At 38.1% G+C, this 24,730-nt stretch overlaps 1 protein-coding gene across 9 annotated transcripts in view; it reads left to right on the top strand.

Moving 5' to 3' along the window:
• DOCK3 (dedicator of cytokinesis 3) overlaps nucleotides 1-24,730 on the top strand; it is a 203,559-nt gene that overhangs the window by 59,939 nt on the left and 118,890 nt on the right. For all 9 annotated transcript variants that reach the window (XM_061458271.1, XM_061458276.1, XM_061458270.1 and 6 more), the window contains exons 6-9: nucleotides 4,843-4,991; nucleotides 13,076-13,160; nucleotides 17,993-18,034; nucleotides 19,976-20,130. In XM_061458271.1, the coding sequence (XP_061314255.1) occupies nucleotides 4,843-4,991; nucleotides 13,076-13,160; nucleotides 17,993-18,034; nucleotides 19,976-20,130 (431 nt within the window). The remainder of the gene's footprint in view (nucleotides 1-4,842; nucleotides 4,992-13,075; nucleotides 13,161-17,992; nucleotides 18,035-19,975; nucleotides 20,131-24,730) is intronic.

Here is a 24,730-nt window from a genome sequence, read left to right as displayed (position 1 = left end):
TTTCTTATTTCCTTTCTGTATTTTTTTAACTGTTACTGGAGTCCATTTTAGTTCTGTCATCAAACGGGACAAGATGTCTAGACATACACATAGACTGCAAGAATATGTGCAAGTACTAATTGCATACTCAGATTGCTTTGCTTTTCTGTGGGTGGCAGGCTTGATACCTGTGCGCTATCACATCTCCCCCACAAGCTTTACTTCAGTTTCTTTCCCTGTTTGAGACATCCTTGTATTGACCTGTAAAACCTGATCTGTATTCATCAACAGGCACTTGAACACTGTCTGATTTGATGGGTACTGTTTAAGGTTTGCATGGCAATAATAGTAGAGATTTGTGGTAAGATTAAGCTGTAATTACTGCACAAATCTATGAACTCCATCAGAGCTTTACTATAAAATAATTTGCTTAATTAAAAAATCGAGACAAAACTGAAAAGAAAGGGATGAGTTTGGTGTCGTTTCAGCTTTAGCATTTCCTTTCATGTGCTGTTGATGTTTGCAGGCTTTAATATCTAATTTAGGCACTGAAATCCATAACGAGGAACCTGGGAAAAGCTATTCACTTGCTTTTATAAAGAAAATAACTTTTGGTGCCTTCTCCCCCATTATAGCCTGAGGCAATGCTATAGGAAATTTCTGAAGGGGCTGCTCCCGAGAGAGCCCAAATCCTGACTTCGTTAGAGTCGTGTTAAATGAAGTCGTGGTGACAAAATGACTATAAATAGGTTATCCTCCATAATACAGCGTTCCAGATAGTCTCACATGACGTGGTCTTTCTTCACAGCAGGATGGCAAAGGCAGCTTGCGTGTTTCAGAGCCACCGTGGGCACGCAGCGGGGAGCGGCTTGGGTTTGTGGTTCCCCTTAACCCCCGTCACCTGCGCTGGGGCCGTGCCCAGGTGTGCGCCATGCCGAGTCCCTGCGGGGAGAGGCCGGTTCCAGCCGGTTCCAGCACAGGGCGGCCTCAGGGCACAGCTGAGCCCGTTAGCCGAGCCGGCAGCGCCTCAGGGAGAGCAGGGTGGAGAAGCAGCAAGTGGGCATGCAGGCAGTGAGGATGAGGAGAAAAAGAGTGAGGAACAGCGCCAGAGCACGCTGGCCAGAGCAGGAGGAGCTGAGCAGGTATCTGAGTGACTGTGGTCTGAGGGAAGGAGCGCACGGAGCAGGCTTGTCCTGAAGTACTGCAGCCCAGGGACAGAACCCAGCTGGAGCAGGGGAAGGGTGTGAAGAGGAAGGAGAAGCAGAGAGAAGCTGCTATGGACTGCCAGCCCCAGTTCCTCTGCTGGGAGGGAGGAAGGGCATGGGTCTTGGGGACAGGGGGCTTTAAGGGGGTTTCGTCTTTGTTTCTCACCAACGAACTCTATTTTAACTGGCAATAAAACACATTTCTGCCAACTGGATGTTTTGCTGGGGCGGTCATTGGTAAGTGATCTCCTGTCTTTATCGCATCCCATAGATATTTTCATTGTATTCCTCCCTGCTTCGTCTGTTGAAGAGGGGGAGTGAGAGAGTGGCTGGGGGGGGCACCTGGCAAAGGTCAAAGTCAGCCCACCACAACCAACCCCAGAACCATCTCCTGACCTGTTCGCCACAGAGTTAATATGGAGTCAGTAAAAGGGAAGAAAACCCCTACTGCCACAACTCTGCCTTTTGATGTGTAGCTGTCAATGTGAAGATTATCCAGGTGTTGATAAGTGTAACTTGTTAGTAGTAACAGAGCCAATGCAGCAAATGGGTTTGTACCTGGGGATAGTAAAATAAGGCAACAAGATGTGCTTGAGGACAGACGTGCTGTTTGTGACAAGAGAGCCCGCAGTTCATCAGGTCTGTCCAGATGCTTTATCCCTGACACACCTCATTATTACTGCCAAAGTTTTTCTGTAAATGCTTTTATATTCTGGATGTGAAGCATTTGCCAAATATGTTCCTAAATGCGCAGAGCAGATCATTCTGGATGGACTGACCAAGTGTTCATTGCTGCGTAGCTTGTGACAAAGCCAGGTGAAAACTGTGAGGTTATAGGTTGTAGGAAAATTGACTGTAAAAGAGAATGGATGCTTGCATACCAGATTGACTGGTGTCTTCTTACTCAGCTGCTTTCAAGATGATAAAGTTTTGAGGTTTGTTTATGGTGCTACTCTGACTACAGCCATTAAAATCTGTGCATCTTCCTCCTCCTCCCAGAAATGTAATTTATTAGTCCCTAGAGTCTTGTGGTGTGAGGAGGGCTGTTATAAACTGCTTTTTGACTGCTTTAAACTCTTTTTAGCCTGGAGTTAAGCTACATTTAACTCTGTTCTACCTCCTCTTTCACACAAGTAATTTCCTTAACTTTAATGGATTTTGCATCTATGGTTCACTTCATAACTGTTTGCCTGAGATCACAGCTACAGCTTCCCTGCTTTCCCTTTGCTGATACCTCCTCCTTCTTTCTTCCTTCCTTATAGAGGACGTTGTGTTGTATGAAAAGGACAACATATGTTTAGCTCTCTGAATATTGATACTTGTTCGTTTTGTTTAAAGCAGTTTTTTGAAGGATAAGACTGAGAACTGGAACTGAAAAGGGCATATTGGAGCACAAGAGAGAGATTGGAGGCTCGAGAGAGGGTTGAGTTTGAGGGTTTTTCTTTTTTAATCACTGCATAGGACCTAATGTGACCAGCTTTTACAAAATTGTGTTCCAAAATCTCATTTCTCATTTCTATTTAAAGTAAGTACTTGTGATACTTATGTAAAAATACGTAAAAAAAACATAGTGTAATTTAAAAGCAAAGTGTTCTGGACTTGAGTGCACTGGTAGCCTTGAACCATCGGTGCAAGAGTGAGGGCGTAGCTCTTTCAGCAGTTCTGTTTGGAAAGTCTGAACATGATGATTTTTGTGCTGATTCATTTCATTGCCAACTGTTTTACTAATAGACCCAAAAGACCTTTTAAATAGACCAGATTTGCTTATTTGATAGTCACAAACTCCATTGTCTTCACCTTGTGTTAGAAGTTAGAACTTGTTCACATTAATAGTGTATTACAGTGGATATTTCCTGTCTTCAGCTTATATTTACTTTGGACCACATCTAGTGGTAAGATCTAACCAGAAATCTAGTGATTTTATATTTATAGCTGTGCACAATTATCTTCCTACAGTAAGTATTTTCAGCCCTGGACATGTATGTCTTTCTGTTAGATCTCGTGTCTGTATTTCATTTTTCAGGCAGGGCCAGAAGCAATGTTGGTGCATAGTTGAAAGCTTGTGCATCTTTTCATCTCGATATTGTTTGATAAGAATGCCAGATGATTCCATCTGTGCTTAACCTGCTTCAGCAAAACAGATGTATAAGCAGGTTCAGAGAAGTTCACAAATTGCTGATCAAACTGGATTGCACTGAAATCTGTTTTCCTAAGTCACGCAAATCTAGTGGTCTCTCAGGAACTCAAGTAGATGGAATTTCATCTCATCTTACCTATTTTTGGTAAAACATTTTTTTCTAATAATTTGTTACAGTAGAAAACACTTCTGTTTTTCTTTGTGATGTTATTCTGTCAGATCTAGTTTATGAGCACAGGTATCTTTATTTAGAGGCCTTTTATAAAGCACTCATTTACAAGCAGAAACACGACCAGGACAGTGCTAACTTAGAAAGTCTCACTTTCAGGCCACCCAGTCAGTGTTTCCCCAAGTGAGATTCAGGCATTTCAAGCTTTGTATACAAGTGGGAATGGTGCTTATTTGTTTAAAAAACAGCATTCTGCTGTAAAAGGAGATTTTATCTTTCAACTTGGGATCCTCACTCACTGCACATTGGCAGTTTTATGCAGTGTGAGACATGGCCATGTAGAAAAGAGCTGCCTTGACACACAGTTTTTACCTAGAAATCTGGAATAGTTTGGACATGCTTCCTTGCCTTAGGGTACCTTGGTGTTAGCCTCAGACTTTCCTTTTTGTGGGTTCCCATATATCTATTTCCTGCAGGGGCAAAAAAGTATTTACACTTCTGGCTGGACTTGGAGAGTTTAGTTTTGCTTTCCCCTCCCTTCCCCTTTTCTTCACTCTCATATTTGAAGAATGCTAAAGAATAGTAGTCCTTTTAGGAAGGATTGTGGTGGTGTTTTAGACTTCATTTATTTTTCCTGATGGGTATGGTGTGGGTTTTGCTTTGGGGTTGGTTTTTTTTTTTTGTACTCTCTATGGTAATATTAATCTTTTAAATTAGTTTTGCAGGTGGATTTTATCATTAATTGCTTTAGTCCATATTAAAGTGCAGATAACAGATATTCATATCCCCCCCCCCAACATAGATACCTGTGTCAGTCTTAGTAACTGGGATATAAAAAACATTAGGAGTGGTTTTCTTTTGTGGTGAATTGTTCCTGCTGTTCAGAGCCATGATGTTATTGACTGGCAGAAAAACAACTTTTTCACCTCTCCATTACTTGAAATCTAAAATACTGGATTTATTATATGATTGAAATAAGTGATTCCTGCTGTACATAATAAATCCTCTTATCAGCAGCATGAGGTTCTGTCAGAAAATGGACCCCTTAGCAGACTGAACCTGAATTTTTAGAAATACAAAGTTACTCAGGTTAAGTAGCATCAGTTAACTCTGCTTTTTGATAGAACTATTTTAAAGCTTGTACGAAGTCGATTAATGTTCCTGTAGGGTAATAAATGAAAGTTTGGTAACTTATTAATCTCTTTCTCTTTATCTCTCTTTGTCTTTCTCACACTTTTTCTCTTTCCAAACTTATTAATCTCTCCCTCCCTCTTTCTCTCCCCTCCTCCCCCACCCCCCTTTATTTCTTTCTCACTCTCTTCCCCTCTCCTCCCAAAAATATGCCTTTACAGAAACATAAGGTAGATCTTTTCTACAAACTGCGGCATGTGATGAATGAGCTCATTGACCTACGTAGACAGCTGCTGTCAGGTCACTTGACACAGGATCAGGTGCGAGAGGTCAAGAGACACCTCACAGTGAGGCTGGACTGGGGCAATGAGTAAGTACAGGTACCAGCTGGGTACTGTTTGTTCTGATTGTTTCGAAATAGCTTTTATAAAACATACAAGCAAAACAACCAACAGCTTTTACCTTCCACTAGTATTTGTACACAAGAAGAACTTTTGAGTATCTGGAAATCAAATATAACATTTACAGTGAGATTATTGCTTAGTTCTTCTACTATTACTATAAAACGAGCTGTTTGCTTATTAGTAGACCTTTTCCAAGTCTCTCTGCACTTTTAAAAGGATTAGGTCACTTTACATATTTTATATGAATGTAGTGAATATTAGGCCTGGGATGATGTTTGTATAGATACTAAATCCACATTTTTTTCAATTGAAGAAGTGTTTTCATGGTTGGCGCAATGAGAGGATCTCGCTGGCAGCAGTGACATTGGAGCTGGAGGTGTGATATTTAGACTTTATTTTAGATAAAGTAATTTCTCAGAGGTTTAGGCTCTCTTTGGTCAGTTCCATGGTGAATTTGCTGAGAGGTTTTTTTCAGAGCCAAAGATGACTGCAATTCAGATAAAAGCCGAAATGGAAATAAATGGCCATTAGACAAAAACTAACCCTTCACCAGAGTTGGTTTTGTTCTGACAATGTTATCAGACAGTAAGTTTTGTATAAAATGCACATGGCCTTTTCAGAGGAAATCTCCCCCTCCTCAGACATTGCTTTTCAACTAGGAGGAGGATTAGTGCTAATTAATATATGGGGGCAGGAGGGAATTCTGGATGTTGACAGCTAAGGAAGAAAGTAAAGTGTTTTTCACTAACGTATCTTTGTTATGACTCTGTTCTTTAGTCACCTACTTCAGGACTCCCTCTGAGGGACATACTTGACTAAGTTCAAGATATGACTAGCTCCCATGCTACGTTTCATTTCTCTCTTGTTGAAAGCAAGCTTTGAAGGACATAGACTAATAGATTGCATCAAGTCATTGTTCTGCAGTGCCAAGTTACAGATATTTTCCATTTTTATTCCCAGTGGAGTAAATGGAACCAAGAGACCATTTTTGAACATTATGCCTAGATGTTTTTATTCAAAGAATGTATAGATAAAATCAGCATCAGGAAGCTGCAAAAATGTTAGAAGAAAAAAAGATGAGGAGAGTAGACATGAGTGCAGCAGTGAAGAAAATAGCCTGTTCAGTGAGGTGGCTATAGACATCTTTATTCATGTAAAATCATTAAATACAAAGTACATTAAAACTATAAAGGTAATTCTAATACATGACAATTATGGAGAAGCATCAGTGAAAACAGTAAATATAAATATGTAATTAAATTAATCTGCTCAGGACGCTTATTTAGGAAAAATATATTTGTGTTTCTTACTACATAATAACAGGGACTCACTTCCCTAGAGTAAAAGGTGTATATTATCAGAGATACATGCTTAAACAGAAGAGGGTATTAATAAAGGAACTGCATAAAAAGGCATGTGAGTGCAGAGGTATTTAATGAAATCTGTACACCCTGCAGTCTGGGATTTTGGAAGGTCTTTCTGCAAAATCACTCTTTTCTGCGGAATTTCTGGGAGATCCTGGCACTTTCTTGTGCCTCCCTTCTCCTGAGTCTATCATAAAACTCATGACCACCTGGCTTAATCTTCAAAAAACATCCTAATGATTTTCAGATACATATTCAGATAGTGCTGCCCTTTCTCAAATAATGTAATAAAAGAATGTTGATTGCTGGTATACTTGACACTTGCAAATAAAAGAAATGAAAAATGTTACTAATGTTCCTTAATGTTAACTGAGAACCTTAAATCCATGCAGTTTGTACTAGTTTGAATAGTTACAGACTTGCTCAATCTGAGACATTCCATGACCACGTAACTTTCAGGAAACAGGTGATCTTACACATTCAATATGTAGCATGTATGCTTATCTAGTGTAAAGCTACTTTTATCCTCACCTTGATCATTAATCCATTGTATTATTTGGGATGAAAGTCACACTTCTGTCACCAGCAGTTAGTTTTTTTTCCATTTGTTGAGCTGGTATCATTTTCCCTTAAATACACTGGCAGTGGTTCTGGTAGTCATCCTTGGTGTTCTCATGGGAGTTGGTGGAGATCAAGGGACAAATGCACTCTTTGGATTAGTAAGTAAAAAACTTTTTGTAAAAGGAATCAGACTATTTTCAGAAATACTACAGGGAATTTTTCTTATTTCTGTATACTTAGTCTAAGAGGTTTTGCTCTGTAGTTTGGTCTATTAAAAGTGTAGAAATAGAACTTATTTTACAGTTACTGCTGCTAACCTTTTGTATTGTTACTAGTAGTTCGTATAATGCAATACTGATGTCCACTTCCTGTAGCAACTTAATTTTCTGTTGCTTACACGTTTTCTCCCCACGACAAAAATATGATCCTGGATGCATCTTTTTTATGATGCTTCATTACTTTTACCAGTTGCCCACAGTTAGCTTGGATTTCTGTGCATATAATGAGTGTTACCGCTGTATTTGCCAGTTGTTCAAAAGAGCAGAATTTACTGTGTTCAGGTAAGCATCTTAGTGGGTTTAGACTTTCAGTTTTAAACATCCTTCTGTGTATTTTTGTACAGGTGAAATCTCGGATGTTGTCTTTTTTTCCTAGAAATCTTGCCATGTTTTTTATACAGAATGTTACAAATACTTGTGTTTTTAAAAATGTTTCACTTGGATACAATTTATTAGACTATTGATCTGTTGAAGTCTGAAATGCTATTGGAATTGTCCAATGGTCTGTAAATAACAAGGGGAGAGTTGTAGAGCAGGAAGCAAAGAAAACATGAAGCTGAAGTCTGCAGTTTATCATAATATTTTAAATCATGTTATGGAGTTAAATCTGCAGTGCTTCATCTCATTTTAAATCATATTGTAAGTAAAATAGAAACTTGATTGTGAATTATTTGTTTTTGTGGGGTTTTGTCTAATGAATAGTTAAGTTTTTCAACTTTTACTAGTGATTAGAATGGGAAACCAGAATTAACCTTTAGTAAAAGAACTGTTTCATTCTACAGTCTTTGGCATCAAAAACAGATGAAAGAATTTCACAGAGCTTCTGTTTGAAATGTTTCTGTTCCAGTGCAAAAAATTATTATAGCAGTATGTGCTTATCTTACTTAACAAAAGGGCAGATGAGATTTCTTTAAACTAATAGAACGTAAAAATCAGAGGTCATCTTAAACATTTTCAGGATTGATTCTTTCAGGTTAATATAAAACCTGTCAGGAGATTAACAGAAAGCATCCAGGTTTCTGAGCACAATGAATTTCTTTTTTATACTGAGGGAAGACACTTCTTTGCTATAAATGTGGGGATGGATACTCTATTCAGGTTCAGAAGCGGCGTAGGGCGTGGGGAACCACTAATAGTTTGCGATTTTTGAGAGGTAAAAGCCATAAAGAAGATGAGTTTGTGGGCTTCTGTTACTTTTTAGTCAAAGGTTATTCTTTTTCACATAAAATGGTACTGAAGTCATTGCATTAAAAGAAATCTTCCAAATAGTTGCCATAAATTCTGCACAGAAAGATCCACAGAGAGCCAAAAGTTACAAATGAACGTTGAGAAGGAAGAGTAGTGTGTGTGTGTGTGTGTGTGTGTGTGTGATGTTAGAAATAAATCTTTGACACTGTCATACAAATAAAATGAAGCACTGTTTTAAAGTCATGGACTTCCTCTTCCATCGAAATTGAAGTCGCAAAGCCATTGACAGTTGCAATGTTAGTACCTACTGGCTACTAACATATATTACACTGTTGAGGGAAGAGTGTGATCCAGGGAAGTAAGCATAGTTTTTAAAATTGTCCTAAATTTCAGCGCTCACATCCTGAGAAGATTATTTTTGGACTCTGAGTGACATACCTTAGTGTCTTTTTTTTTAATTGACGTAAAAGGAATAATAATCACTTCCTGGCAATGTTGCAACTATTAGCTCAAAGTTCATAAAATGCAGTTGGAGATACGTATTAAATGTACATATGAGATCGTAATAGCTGGAAATCAGTTTGAGAGTTAAAGAATTTCTTAATACTGTAGTTGTTATTGTTGCAGGTAATAGAAAGGAGCGAACGGTTTAAACAACCATAATGAAATGCCCTTAAGATTGCAAGGATAGTTGCCATTTCTCTCTAAACATGTATTTTTTTTCTCTCTCCTGAATATACTTGTAGTAACGGTTGAATAAGGATTAAAACTGTAAGAAACTTTTGGATATCAGTCTTTGGGGGAAGCCTTAATTACCTCTCTCTGTGGTCTTGTACTCCCATGCTCAGATGTGTTTGCCGCCATTTCCTTTAATCAGTTCCTCACTAGGATTGCTTACCTTCATCTCATCAGCTTCATGTTAAGAAATAATTTCCTGTGTGGCATTACATCAGTGCTTTACTAATTTCTTTACAGATTACAGCCCCTGCAGTTTTTGTATAACTTAAAATAACTTGATTCTGTCAAGTAAGTTGTATTTGCCCAGAAAACTTTCACAAACATGTTTCTAATCAATTTCATTTTCCATGGTATTTCTTTCAAAGTCTTCTTTCGAAGTCTGCACATAACCCATGGGAATCACTGTCAGGATCATTTCCTTTCCTTTCACCACCTTTAGAATGAGGCTTTGATACAGTGAGAGAAGGAGCACAAGGCAAATGGGTGGCTGTAACATTAAAGCTGAAAAGAGTCAAGGTGAAGTGCACATTTATGGAGCAAAGGGGATGAGATCTTGCACACTCTAGAGATGTGATGAGTTCTCCCAATCTGTTCTTTAAGAGTGGATGTGCAGCTTAAAGGCATTTTTTTTTTTTAGTCAGATGACTTATTTCTGTAATATTCTTCTAGGAAGAGTTGTTCTAACTTGGGGTTTTAGGAATTCTAAATGGTGTAGCATTTGTATTATAAGGAAATGAAAAGGTTAGAAATGAGGATTGTTCTTTGAACTTACTGTTTAAACCAAGTTGACTTTATCTAGAAGCCCAGTTAATCTGAAGTAGTCTGATGGCCATCCCTTTCAGTATTGAAAGTGCTATTTCTGTTTATCAGCCTGTTTCCATATTAGTTGTGAGACACCTAGAGACAGCGTGTGGTGGACTTTTAATTCCTTTTTTCTCCAAAAAAAGGAAATTTCTCAAGACTTCTATGTAGAAGAGGAGGAATATCTAAATTTCAGGTGGAGTTATCCCAGGCATATGCTATCAAGAGCTAATTGAGAGGCTTTGGGGCAATTCTGTTGGTATGCTTGGGAAATATTGTTGAAAGGCAGTTCAATGTTAAAGCAGAACAGAAAGCACATAAATTTGCTTGTAAAATAAAGTATTGTGGAGAGAGGAACTGTCACATAAACAAACCAGCACATTATCTAATTTTTATGCATGCTGTGTTGTGGAGAAATACTGCTTGGCAGCTGGTGCTCTTACATTCCCACAGTGTTTGATACTGGAGAGTGAAATTGGGGCACTGACTAGTGTTGCCATGTCAAGCGTTACGTTGTCAGTCCTTCGCAGGGAACAAATAGAAGACACAAATAAAGTGCATAAACCCAGACTTCCACGTGCACAATAAATGGCAGCATGTTAGTACTAAAGCACAAGGCACCTTTATTTGCTGGGGGCAAGTAATGTGCAGGATTAACATAGTATTAGAGAATGAGAATCTTCTGGGTTGAAAATCCATGGTGTTAAGGGATTTAACTAAAAATAGGATATCGGATAAGTTTCACAGAGATGCCACTGCAGTTGTGCAGAACATTATTAAGCAGAAGATAATACCTTTGTCATGAATTGAGTAATGAGTCCAACCACTGTTTGACCTCAGTTCTCTGGAGAGTTGAAATTAGGAGAATAGAACAGTATCAGACCATTGCTTAGCTTTGGCAGCTTTTTCTGTGAAGCTTTAATAGTGCTTTGTAACTGCATTGGAACTGTAATGCACTTAAAAGCGAGCTTGATAACATTATTAGGAAATAATTTGTTAATATCTGTATGTTGAGGAGAAATTCCTTTATGAATGTACTTCAGGGGTGGGTGTGTTTACCTGGGAGTGACAGGGAATTTTGGAGGTGGTTTAGATTTCAGATTCAGGAAAACTCTGTGAAAATGATGAGCATTAACTTCTTTAAAACAAACTTTCGTGGTGGCTCTTTGCATGTCACTATTTTAGCTGTTAACCATCCTTTTTCAATTATATTTCTTTTATATTTCTATTTATAGGTTTCTGTTACAAGTAGGCTCAAGCAGCAGCTGCAGGTTAAGGATTACTTAGTGCATTCTTATTTTAATCTTTTCATTTGGTGAACAGATACAGTAATTTTCCTTTTTGCAGCTGCAGCTTTCAGGTACTGGTTTTGGGCCACTTGTGTCTGTCAGGTTTAATCAAAACGAAGCATGGGAAAGCTGTATAACCATCACTTTCACAATTTAGCCTTAGAGTTTAGAAACCAGTATTTGGCATGAAAACTGCATCGAAGAGGGAATATTATTCCTTTTTCCATTGAAAATAATAATTAATTTTGGCAAAGAACTAAGAATGTGGAAATTGCAGTTTGTCAGTACACTATTTAAATCGCAGTTATAGCAGTGCCTAACGGTTTTTTGCCAGCAAGTGGCCTAGGGCTGAGCTTAATTTTTGAGATGTTATGGTTTAGGGATATAATTAAAGGAAAACCTGATTAAACAAAGTTTCAGCAAGAATTAGGGAGGAACATAATGAAACTTATGGGTAAACTCAGCAGTCAGTGGAGGTTCTTCACACAAACCACGCATCAAGGGCTTCATACAAACCGTGTGTCCTTCCAGGCTGCTGTCTTAAGTTCATTGCTCAGAAAGACACGCTGTGTTGCCTGGAGCCTTCTGTTTATTGCACCGTACAATTACTCTGCAGTACCTGAGAGGTTGTTTCCAATGAATTTTTTCATTTGCCATCAGGAGCAAGTTTATGCAGGATGTTTCCCTCTCTGATTACAAAATTGATCACAAAGGAAAAGAGAAAGTCAATTTAGTGTCAGAGTGCAGAGGTGGTCCATGAGGGCACCTCTTCTGATTTGTTTTTTTCTCTAAGCCTATAAAGTATTTCAGTATAAAACATCTGTAAATGAAGTATCGCAGTTACAGAAGATGAAAGCAGGAAAATGGTTCATTCGGCTGTTTTTTCAATTTCAATTCTATCCTGGATGTATGTGTTTAGAATAGCTTTCTGTTCTAATGCTCAGGTCTACTTATGCCTCAGAACCTGAAGAGCTAAGAAGCAAAAGTTGGGTTTTGGCACCTTTTAGGTTGTCTTGTTCTACGCTCTGCAATTATTACTTAATATTGTTAATAGTTGTTAATTTATTTCTCTGGATGCAAAATACCTTATGCTGCCTACTGTTCACGTGCAGCTATGACCTGAACTGCCTTCTTTACTGCAGAATCTTTTAACTAATCACCCTCTTTACACTGGTATGCTTTTTTTTTGGTAAAATATTTTGGCTCAAATCAAATGTATAAGCTGTTATCTCAGTTCAGAGTAATTAAAAGGGTTTTTTTTTGGTATGTGTGTGTTAAAAATACAGATTAAAATTCTTGTTGTAGTTATTGTGTGTTATAAAAAAAAAACCCAACTGTTTATACAATAATAAAGTTGGGGATTTAGTTGCATGAACACCAGGAATTCCAAAGCAGCTTCCCAAGGTGCAGTATCTATTTGCACATTTGAACAGGGTTGCTAATGGAACTCCTTCATTATGTGTTGAAGGAACCTACTCAAGTCATGCAGCTGAAACCAGAGTATCAACTTTATTTGCCTGCTGCATTTCCATGTATGAAATTAACTTGTTCCGGATTCTGCGCCAATATATTGGCCAAAAGTTTCACCTCTCACTAATTGCCCCAGCTGCACTGAAGTCAGTGAACAAAAAGTAACACGTTCATAGTGTATTTTTGATATTTGCATTTGATTTTATTTAGAAGGATTAGCTGTTTAATGATGAATAATTGCAAAAAGATTTAAATAGTTTCATATTGCTTGTATCATTGCCTTGAGTAAGCACATATTGTAGATAATAGTGACCACTCTAATGTATTATAATTACTGTTGTTCCTTCATTCTCTTTTGCAGACATTTGGGCCTAGATTTAGTTCCTCGGAAGGACTTCGAGGTTGTGGATTCCGATCAGATCAGTGTTTCAGATCTTTATAAAATGGTAAGAAATCTGTGGGAGTTGTCTTTGGGTTTTCACTTTGGGAGGCAAAGGAAGGGGAAAGTGATTAGATCAGTGTCGAAATGTGAATGTGTTTTTCATTTGCCCTCCAGTTTCCAGAACAGTCAGTGTCTCTATACCCAGAGTTTAGTAAGAATGAGCTAACTTTCTTTCAGAAATGGTCTGTATTTTAATTTTAATTTACAACGTAACATGGAATGAAAACTGGGAAAGGTAATTTTGAATGTTGTTTCTTCCTACAGTTTTCTTGGCTTTAAAATCTATTGTTTTAGAAGCTGCAAATGATGTTCTGAAAAATTAGATGTGTCACGTATAGCTAATGGGAATCCTTTTAAACTTTTGGAGAGCAAAGTTAAGGTTGCTTTAGAAATGTGGATTGTGCCATTAATAACCTGTAAAGCCACTAATGCATTTTACAATTTAACTGCAGTTGGTTTCTTCGTTAGTAGGACTGTGTAATACAGTTAACTTTGTTATGGTTAATGATATTAGTGTAAATGGAGAAGCAGCATGGAATGTTCAGTGAAAACTGAATGAAAACCTTTCCTGAGGGGAAACAAAAAACCCACAACAACCAAGCAGACCAGCAGTTACTTTAATACAATTTCTTAGCTTAATGTCTTCGAAAGAAAATAGTGGGTTATCTAAATAAATATTGTTACAGTGTCCCTCTCTTCTAGTAAGCTTTTAATTTCCTATTTTAAAATGGTTTTGGCTTTCAGCTACCTAAGATTAGAGAGTGACAGGTCCATGCCTAGGTGGGAGGAGTTTGATATGCAAGAGGTACTTCCTCTATAAAACAAAGGCATGTTTTCTAAACATGCTGTTGCTGGTTTGGATTCTTTGCACCGTGTAACAGTGGATTTCATGGAAAGGAATTAAAGTTGTTACATAAGAAATATTGAAGTTCATTGTTCCGTAGTATTGCTGATGTTTGTTCCTGATTTGCCGTAGTTCGAGGTGAGTTTGGTGTGATTCCAGCAGAGTTTTCCTTCAAATACAGTATAGAAATAACTCAGTACAAAATTCAATTAGTGATGACTCAGAGAATGCCAGGCAAGCTGCTAATAGGATTGCTTTATTACTGTTTCATTCTGCAGGGTTCTTTTACGCTGAATACCTGGAGTACAGCAGATAGCTAATGAATTGTCAGATTAGTCTGATTATGTCACCCATCTTAGTCCTGAAGAAAATGCACACAGCAGAGTTTGCTGCTCAATGCTGTGCTGGTATCAGGACATGACCATTAGTCAGTTCATGCTTGTCTCTTGCTTTAGTTTGTAGATTCAAGAAGACACTGCTGTCTTATCGTATCTAGTTTGTAGCTAGAAGGCACTTTCAGGAATGAAAATAGCTGAAAACCTGTTATCTTTTTAACTCAAATTGATCAGGAATTGGCATAGGGGAATATGAGTGGGTGTTCTGTTGTTCTGAGGGGTTTGGTGTGGCTTCTGTTATTTCACAAAAAGCTGGGGAGAGAATCCTCCTTCCTGGCAAAATACTGAGCAGTTTCTCAAATGAGCAACAAGGTTGTAAAATAATCTTGCAGGAGTAGTTGGGAGAGCCCAATTAGTCTCTCTTGCTTGCAGGATTGTAGAATGTTAAATGTAACTTAGGAAACAGTCTCATATTAGCAAAACAATGGCTGAGGTGGCACATAAGGCTTTCCTACCTGTGACAGCCGGTTTGGGCATTTTATAGAGTCATTAGACTCAGAATTACTTTCCTTGGTAAATTTTAAGTATATTTCCAATTTTGAGCACCATTTTCAGCTGTCAGTTTTATTGCTTGAGTGTATTTGTGACTCCTGTATGACTACTGTATTCATCTCTGTCAGAACTGTTGTGCTTTGAGGCCTTGTAGATCCCGTTTCTCCAGGTTAGTCACGGTGAAGCTAAATACTGTTGGCTTCAGGTTGCACAACTTCTGTCAGAAATCATTGCTTTACTCCTGAAGGAAACCAGATTGCCCTTTCCCTGGGACAGTGTTTGTGATTTAAGCTAATACGATGGAACACATTTTTATAATTCACATGGCTTTTGAAACTGGGGGAAAATCCGTGCTCAGAATCCTGCCACAGAGCTCAGTTGCCACTAGACTGAAGCTGTCATTTAGCAGCACAAGTCCAGCAGAAGGTCAGAAAAACTCGAGTGGTGTTTTTTAGTGAAGGGGGTCACAAGACCCGAATGTTGGAGACATTTGCAGAAATCAGAAATGGTGAAACCCGGTGATCAAATATGTTCGGCTTTTCTCTAAATTTACTGATTTGTGTATGTGTCTTCAGGTGTGTGTAAGACAGCCCTATCGGCTGTGTTACTGCTGGCTGTTAGCCGTTACTTTCAACTATCTGAAAAACACCAGCAGGTGTTCCTAATAAGTAGCCAAGTTAATGCTGCCACACCTCGTAACTGCTTATTCTTTATTCAAACGGAAAGCAAGATTGGTAAGAACGCACAGTTATAAAAATTGCAAATAGAGGCTTCAATTGCCCAGACCTCTGCTAGAAAAGAAAACCCACTGGGCACAAACTGCAGGGAACTCATGAAATCTGTCAGTTGTTTGACTGTCTAATAAAGACTGGGAGAGGACAGGTTTGTGTACATTTGGTTCTAACCCCTAGTAAGAAGACATCAGTTGACAAAATGGAGATAGGTGGTGGTTTGTTTGAGGTTGACTTGGTAATGACAGGACTTGTTCACTTTCCAAGTATCATTAGGAAGGGAAGGAGGAATAACAACAATAAAAGCTAATATTGGTAGGTAAGTTATCATGAGAAGCAAGTTTGATGGGAAGGAAGGAAGTAGGTAGGGTTGATAGTTCTTTCAGTAAATCCAAACCAAAACCACAATATACTTGCTAACAGGCCAAGTTGGATAAATTAAGAATTCTTCATTGCCTTCAGTCACTAGAGTGAAGGGAAATTAAGATAAGTAAGAGCACGGATAGAAGAAGAGAAGTACAGAAAAGTATAATGGAATAGCATAAATGAGTTAATAGAACAGTTAGAAAGGCAATGCACAAATTAATATATAACAAAGAAATATTGGCAGTTGTATCAAGAAACAGTTTTTGGTTTTTTGAACAAACAGTAACTGGGAAACTAAAAAGTTTTTATACTGGGGGAATCTTGCACATGATGCAAGAAAGTAACATGGTGCTTAAGATGCTTTTTGCCTCCCTCAAGCTCTAGTAAGGGGATAAAGTCACAATACCTGTGGAAGAGGGAAGGGAGTCACACCTGAATGGTGTGTGGGGAAGTTCATGCAGTAGTTACTGGTTCCAGGGTATTTAGAACTACGTACTTATTTCATTCGGAATGTCTAGAGAAGCCAAATCAGAAATGTTAGTAGTAATCATTGGGAAGATGGGTAAGGTTCCAGAATGCTGGCACAGGGCAAGGGTACTTTACAACTTAAGAAAATGTGATGGAGAAAGAGGATCCAGTGATCATTCTCTCCCTGTAAAAAATGCTGGAACAGAAAAAAAACACAATTATTTGCAAGAAGGAAATGGGTAATAGTGACTGTGAACTTGTTCAGAATAAGCAGTTTAAATTTAAAAGTTCCAGTTCACTTCCAGAACATGAAGGTGCCTAGTGGATACAGAGAAAAGCAGCCTTTCTCATAGATAGGCATCGCATTTGCTAATCTGCTGTCAACTGGGACCTCCCTAGCTAGTCAGGACTGCTGATAAATGATAGAAAGTGGCTTGTGAGCACTTCTGCCAGCTCCCTCGCACCCTGATATCTTCTTGATGTAGTCTCATTAGGAAGATTATCTCTCCTTTTGTAGTAAAAGGTCTTTTTTTGGTTCTGTGTGAAGGACAGTGACAAAGCTTGAAAAAAAGTATTGCCTAGTATGTTTTGTGGGCTCTTTGGCTCTTATCTCTTTTGAAGCTATGGGGTTATCAACAGATTGCTAGTCCTGTTACAGAGTGTATGTGTTTGGTCAGAGTAAGATGTTGGATATGTAATAAAAGGAGGCAAATGAAGAGAATGGCTAGTAACATGTGGTAGTGTTAATGTCAATATTTCAATTTAAAATGCTAATGTTAAGATGAATGTGTGTGGAACAGGCATAGCAGAATCATTAATGATATGGTTGTTAAAGCTCTCTGAAACCTTTTCAATTTAGATTAGTATTTAAATCTCCCCTCGGAGATTAAATGGGTTCAGTGAGTCCTGCAGTCCATTTTCTGATTATAACATTTTCTAGCATGAAAGACTTTAAGTACAGCATCTGAGTTCCGTTTTGGGGATGCAGCTCTTTATTTTAATGCTTCTTTACAGGTATTGGTCACCTGAAATTGTAGAAAAGTCTTTAACCATTTATCAGAATTTAATTTTCTGATCAGAACAATAAGTTTAAGCAAAGTCTAAAATCCATATCTGTGTTTTGAACAAATGCATCTTTTCATAGACAACATACTGGTAGGTGAGGATTAGTACTGAGGTATTTCCCCATTTAGCAAAAGAATACATAAATTCTACGGTATAGGGTGATGGACTTTTCAGAAAGAAATGTTATTACAGTGTTGGAAATTCTGTCTAGCTGATTACAGCCATTAACTTTAAAAGCTAATTTACTACCTGTAAATTCAAGTAGTTAGGCTAAGAAATGGCTTACCTGAGAGAAGCCTTTAGGAAAGCTAGTGGTCTTGTGAGTGATAATACACTGTCAAATATGGCTGTGAAAATCTGGTCATAACCTTGAACAGTCACATTTTTAAATGACTATTCTAATGCTGCACAGATATAATGTAAGTATTTCTTACTTTCAAAAAGGTTTAAGTGTTACTGTTTTGTATCTCCACAGCATTTGTCAAGTAGACACAGTGTCCAGCAGAGCACATCACAGGTAAACATCATCTACATACAGATTTTTGTTGTCTTTAAGGTATTGGTACTGTATGTAAATGCATGATGGATATCGTTGGTTAAGTCCCTACCCATAGAACACTTCCTCAGGAGATCCCCAAGTAATGATCTGACTGAGGTCCTTCTTCAGCTTTTGTTTAGGTCTCTCTTCCTTAGCTCTAACTGTTGTTCTTAAAAGATAACTTTTGTAGTGAAATCAGAAGCCTTTCTCTGTGTATGTAAGTTGTCTTTCCACCTGCTAACACATGGCTTACTAAGCTTCTGTTTCACGTATCCTTTCTGTAGTAACGTAATCCATTCCTGGTCATGGAATCTGGATCTAATCTTTTCAAGGCACCTGTCCTTTCACAGGTACCGGTCTTGAAAGGATGAGGATTTACTTGGATTTAATTTAAAATCCAGAACAAAATTCAATTGAATCTTTATTTTTAAAGCTAGTACAAATCTAGTTTTCAAGTCTGAAAACTTCAAACTTTTCTTTGTTAGTGCGTACCTGTCTGTGCACTTGGAGAAGGCGAGCCTAGTGAGCTTAGGGTATTCCTGCAACCTGTTTATTAAGATCAGCATAGAAAAGATATAAAGGGCTATAAATATTGATCAATAAACTTATTTCTAATTATGCTTCTTTCTCTTATCTCTACCCCAATTTTCACTGTTTATAAAAAAGTCTCAATATACGGAGTCAAAATATAAACCTTTCTGCTATCCTTCCAGTACCTAATAGGGCCAACAAGAAAGCTGGAGATGGACTTTTTACAAGGGCATGTAGGGACAGGACAAAGGGGAATGACTTAACCTGACAGAGGAGAGATTTAGGTTAGACACTGGGAAGAAGTTCTTCCCTGTGAGGGTGCTGAAGCGCTGGCACAGGTTCCCAGAGAAGCTGTGGCTGCCCCATGCCTGGCAGTGTTCAAGGTCAGGGTGGACAGGGCTTAGAGCAACCTGGTCTAGTGGAAGGTGTCCCTGCCTGTGGCAGGGTGTTGGAATACAGATGATCTTTAAGGTGCCTTCCAACCCAAGCTGTTCTGCGATTCTCTTTGACTTTATTGATTGCTCATGTTATCAACCAATGTTAAGATGTTGTTTTTTTTTTTATATACCTGCAGGACATATTAGCCTGTAGAGCCTGGCTCTAAATCATAGAATCATAGAATTGTTTAGTTTGGGAAGACCTTTAAGATCATTGAGTTCAACCATTACCCAAGCACTGCCAAGTCCACCACTAAACCATGTCTCTTAAGTGCCACATCTGCATGTCTCTTAAGTATGTCCAGAGATGATGAGTCGACCACGTCCCTGGGCAGCCTGTTCCAATGTTTAACAACCCTTTTAGTGAAGGAATTTTTCCTAATAGCCAGTCTAAATCTAATGCAACTTGAGGCCATTTCCTCTTCTCCTATCATTGGTGCAGCCTCACCAGTGCAAGTATGGGGGGGGGGTTGGGGAAATCCCTTCCCTGGTCTAGCTGGGCCCCATAAGTGACCTCCATAAATGAATTATAGTTGCTGCAAAGAAATAAGGTAACAAATGTTATTCTAAAAAATGCTTTGAAGTCCATCTGTTTTAAATGGAAATCTTCAAGAGCCACCCTACCACCACTTTAAAATAGTTTGTTTTCAGTACCAGAATCAAGACAATATTTGAGAAATAGGTGTAATTGGTCTCTTGATAAAAATGGATTGCAAATGCATAAATCATTTATCTCTAGTTGGTTATCATGGTTTCTCAAACTATTCAAATTAAAAGTGGGGAAAACCAGTATGAAAACTTAATCTGGCATGCATCTCTGAAGCAGGGTATATTGAGATTCAGGTTTTATGTGATGGAGAAAGTACTGCAGAATCTCAGTTAAAGTTATCACGTTGGTCACGTGCCCTTTATTAGTGAAGAGTTTAAAGTCACTGTTACTGTTTTTAATCAGGTGGATACGATTCGTCAGCGTCACGGGGAAGCTTGTCGTATGCCAGTGCCTCATCACTTCTTCCTCAGTCTAAAGAGCTTCACCTACAATACAATTGGAGAAGACACAGATGTCTTTTTTTCTCTGTACGATGTTCGAGAGGGCAAGCAGATCAGGTAGGACTGTATCAAGTAACTAAAAAGCTTACTAGGTAAAAGATTATGAGCAAAGCAAATACGTTGGAGAGAAACATATGAGCTGTTCTTGTGACACAACTGGAAGGACAAAGCTGATAAATCATAAATTGACAGCCCTGCATTGCATGCTCGAGAACATCACTAATACTGATCATTGCATATGACATATTGTGCTTACATATAAGCAAAGAATTAAAGCCACAGAATAATTCAACTGTGTTCAGGTTTCTGACTTTGCCTCCACATATTACTGGAGGTCTTAGTGTTTAGTAGCTGCCTTTTTAGGGCCGTGGTTTAAGAAATACCAGTAATGGCAGGACCATGGTGTATGCCTGTTTTGGAAAGAGGGCTGCTATTCGGGTGCTGAATTGAGGCTCTTTAATGCAAAACCCACTCTTTGCCTTGCAGGCATGTTACAGTATAGCTTGTTTTCATTACTCTTGCTATCAATATAAAGTGAACTATTCATATTCATCCCTGTGTCTACACTGGACAACTGTGCTGCTCAGGACATTGGGGTAATTGTTACTAATGTTAGCAAATAAGATACGTGCTGTATTTTTTGTTTACAAGCATGTGTTTTGAAAACATCAGAATATGTAAAAAGTACTGCAGCGTATGCACTGTGTCTCAGAAATTAAGTAGGTGTATCTTAGGCTAAAGTGTGGCTTGATCTAAAGTACACCGTGTTTGTGAGGTTTTTTGGGTTTTGATTAAGGCATGTCCTGAGAGTTGGCACAGACCATGTTTGCCACTACTGTGGTCAAAACTGTCCTATTTTCAGCAAATTAGGTTTAGATTTGTTCTAAACAGAGGAAAGAGACCCAAAGGGTTCAGAGTAGAGTGGTAACAGTTTTGTAGCTCTTCAGAATACATCCCACTAAAAAAGTGGTCTATATTAGAAAGCTCTTGACTGCAGTTTATAAATACATGTCTGCCACCATTTAGTTAGGCAACTCAAAGATCATTTTGCAGAAAATGGCAAGAATGCCTAAGCTGGTACTACATCATGTTTATTTCACCCCCACGAGGTGAGAAATGCTTGTTTTGATGTAGTTAGGGAGGACATGCCTCTAATTCCCCTATTGAGAGAATTAACAAAAAATAGGTGTTAAGAGGGAAAGGTGAAAATGGAAAAACAAAACAAAAAATATGCACAATTAATTAGTTCATACCTCAAAGCAGTAAAATATCAGATTATTTAGATGAAGGAAGCTGCAGGGAAGGGGAAGGGACAAGCTGATCCCCTGACTATGAAAGGTCTCAGAAATTGCCTCAAAAGGAGATGAATTATCTTGGGCTGCAGTTTGCATAGTATGTAAACATTGAGTGGGAAAGCCTCAAAGAGGGTTTGCAAATGATTAAAAAAAGAAAATAATAGTGAGAAAAAGCAAAAGAATGGTTCAGGCACTTTTAAATATCTATAATAATGTTTTGATGTGCAAACAGTTGTTATTACTTAGCTCTTCATCAGTGATCTGATGCAGTGAGAACAGCATAATTTTACATTTTCTTGTGTCCCAGAGAGTGGTGGAGAAGAAATGTGTAATGAGGCTGAGCTCTGGTTTAGTGAAGGAAGTTAAAGCCAGAAAACAGACAAACACGCTGCTGCAAATTCAGAATGATTTTTTCGTATCTATTTTAAAAGATTAAGTTTCTTTCCTCTCAGGAGACAGTACATTAAGGTAAAAAGCAAAGCTCCTGCACGCTGCATTCTAAATGAAAAAGACAAATTGAGTTTTCTGAAATGGTTTCAAGGTTGATAAATTCCTTGCCCAGACAGTTCACATTGGAGGTTGACTGGCTTTCAGTGTTACTGCTTTGGACATAGAGTAGATTAAAAACCTTATGGAATCTGCTGGTTGCAATAGTTATTTCCCAGTTAGGTTAAGTGAAGAACTGGTGAAAGCTCCAGTATCTTTGAAGAGCTGAAGTAATAGCATGTACAAGTTATGGATTAGGAATCGGAAGGTTGGAGCAGGAGCTGAAATGCAGTTTGAGATATATTCCCAGGTTCTGAATACAAATGTGGATCTGTTCTGTGTTCAATGGTTTGTGCTTTCTAGAAATGAGAAGCAGCCAAAGATGACAGTGAGGAAATACGGATAGCAAGAATAAGCATGTTGGTATTGGAGGGGTAGAACATAGAGGTAAAAAATGGGGAAAAGTGACTTAATTTTTACTGTTGACAGGATTATGAAAAGTAACTAGAACTAGATGGATGAATGTCTGCGTCAAAACTTTACTTCAGTCCACAACAGAAACAACCTGTCAATCAGAGTATGAGTTAATGGCTCATATGAAAAGAGATAGAAATCTTTTATTTGTATGTTTTAAAGTATTTGGCATTTTTTGATGCAAAAATTGTCATATATTCTTACCTACAGAAAGCATTAGTGTAGCAACAAAATCTTTCCTCCTAAACTTGAATACTTCCATTTCTTTGCCATGTGGAAGTTAGCAGAAAATAATGAGACTATTAACCTAGTTTTGATTACAGTCAAATGGGGAGTACAGCCCCAAGTGTGAGAAGTACCTTGGGATGAATGATCATGAAATGATAGAGTTGATAGTAACTAGAAAAGGAAAGAAAGATAATGCTAATGTACAGATGGTAAACTTCAGTAAGGCAGATGTCAATAAACATCACAAAAAGATAGGTAAACTGATACAGAGAAAAGAAATCTGAGAGTTGTCGCTTTCTTAATGATACTATTGAAGAGTACAAAAGCAAATTGTTTCAATATGAAGGAAATTGTATATATGGAATCATCAGAAAGTCTGTATCACGTAGTCTTTGGTGAAATGGAGTCTGGAAGGAAATATAAAAAAGGAGAAACTAATGAAATTGCACAAGCAGGGATGGGAAGAGACAGAAAATTGTAGGAAAAAAAAATGCAATTACCGAAGGACATCAAGGAGAAAAAAAGAATAATTCTATAATGCTTTACCAGCAAATATATTTTTTTTACAAAATCATGAAATAACTGAAGAGATTAAAGGGGACATTAAGCTATCAGCAGATGTTACCAAGATAACTGGAGAATTTAGTAGCTGTTTTGCTTCAATCTCCCTAAGGTAAGCTACAGTCAGATGACAAATGCGAAAGGTTCTGGAACAAATAAACTATTAGCAGTGAGAAGCTAACCAGATGATAAGTACAAGTCAACACAGATTTGTCAAGCAGAAGTCACATCAGAGCCAGCTAATTTGTTTCTGCTATATGGGGATGCGATGTATGCCTCAGCATTAAACTTGCTAGGGTAAAGCAAGGAGACTCAGATTGAACTATTATAAAAGGGCTGGAAAACTGGTGGAAAACCTGATCCAGAGTATTATCCGTGCTGGAGGGATGCAATGAATATGGGTTGTTTTGGTTTTGGTTTTTGCAGTATTATTTTGATGAGAGGAAAAAAAACTCTATTCAGTAAAGTGATGAGGTTTGGCTACTTTTAAATAGCTCCTTTTTACTAATAAATGCATAAAAACACACATAATTTCAGAAATGACGCATTCCAAAACCATGAGATCAGTTTTTTTCTGAAAACAAGCTTGAAGAATCCGCTAAGTATGAAAATGGATAAATAAATCTCAGATTTTTTTCTTTATAAAGCTTATGTTTAAACATGTAAAGGCTTTTTTTATTCTGCCTGCGTCTTAAACCAGAATAGATGTTTCTATCACTGTTTTACCAGTTACCCTATTTTACTCCACCGGGATTGAAGAGTTTCTTGTCATCTATAAATAACCTTAATTATGGAGAGTGAATAGAACAAAAAAAGAAATTCTAATGTGATTGAATTTGAAAAACTGGGGCCTAATCAGTAATTATGCATGGAAAATAGTGTCATGCATATTTCTGGTTGTAACTCCTCCATCTGCCTACTTACTGTGTCTTTACCATGCCCATTGTAATACAGGCCTCCTTATGACAGGAGATTGTGGAAGATGTGCTAAGCATCCATGGGAGTGTTGATGGCTTTGACAGAGGAAGTCCATGTGTACATTTTGCATATAGAATACACTTGAGTCCTTTTTGTTGCGAGACCACTCTCTCTCTCCAGTGTCTGTAGGAGGCATCATTTGCTGATGCATCCTCTTTTCAATACATGGCACTATGAGAAGCCTTATGATCTTTCAGCTAGTCTGTTCAGTCTGAATGTGCCACTACCTGGGGTGTTCTGCTTGTTTGCTTGTGTGTTTCTTTTTGCTGTCAGTTTATCGTGGTGTTGCATTCTATGGAGTATAAGATTGGCCCACTCTGACATGCAGACAGTCAAGAAGTTACATGAGATTAGCTACTTGGAGAAATAAAAAATTGTCTGTGCAAGTAAAGACTGGATTATAAAAGTTCAGCTGGAGTTGAATGTAGAGAGGGAGAGAAAGTTACTCACACATGAATACCAGCTGCTGTAAGTACATCGCCAGCAGATGGGCAACAAAGGAAAACATGGCTCAAATTAGGAGCAGGGCAGTATATGATGCAGCATGAGGAAAAGGTAACTAAGAACAGTGGCTGGTTCAAGTAGTGAATATTTTGAGCTTAAACAGTTGTAGTAGTAGCAACAGGTGGCCGTAC

The sequence above is a fragment of the Pezoporus flaviventris genome, unplaced genomic scaffold, assembly GCF_033815535.1.
Source record: "Pezoporus flaviventris isolate CSIRO_AGI_PZ_B2104156 unplaced genomic scaffold, CSIRO_AGI_Pfla_v1 ptg000026l, whole genome shotgun sequence".
Classification (NCBI taxonomy): Eukaryota; Metazoa; Chordata; class Aves; order Psittaciformes; family Psittacidae; genus Pezoporus; species Pezoporus flaviventris.
Note: the sequence above shows the minus strand (reverse complement) of the source record. Positions and strands in the feature narration are given on the sequence as shown.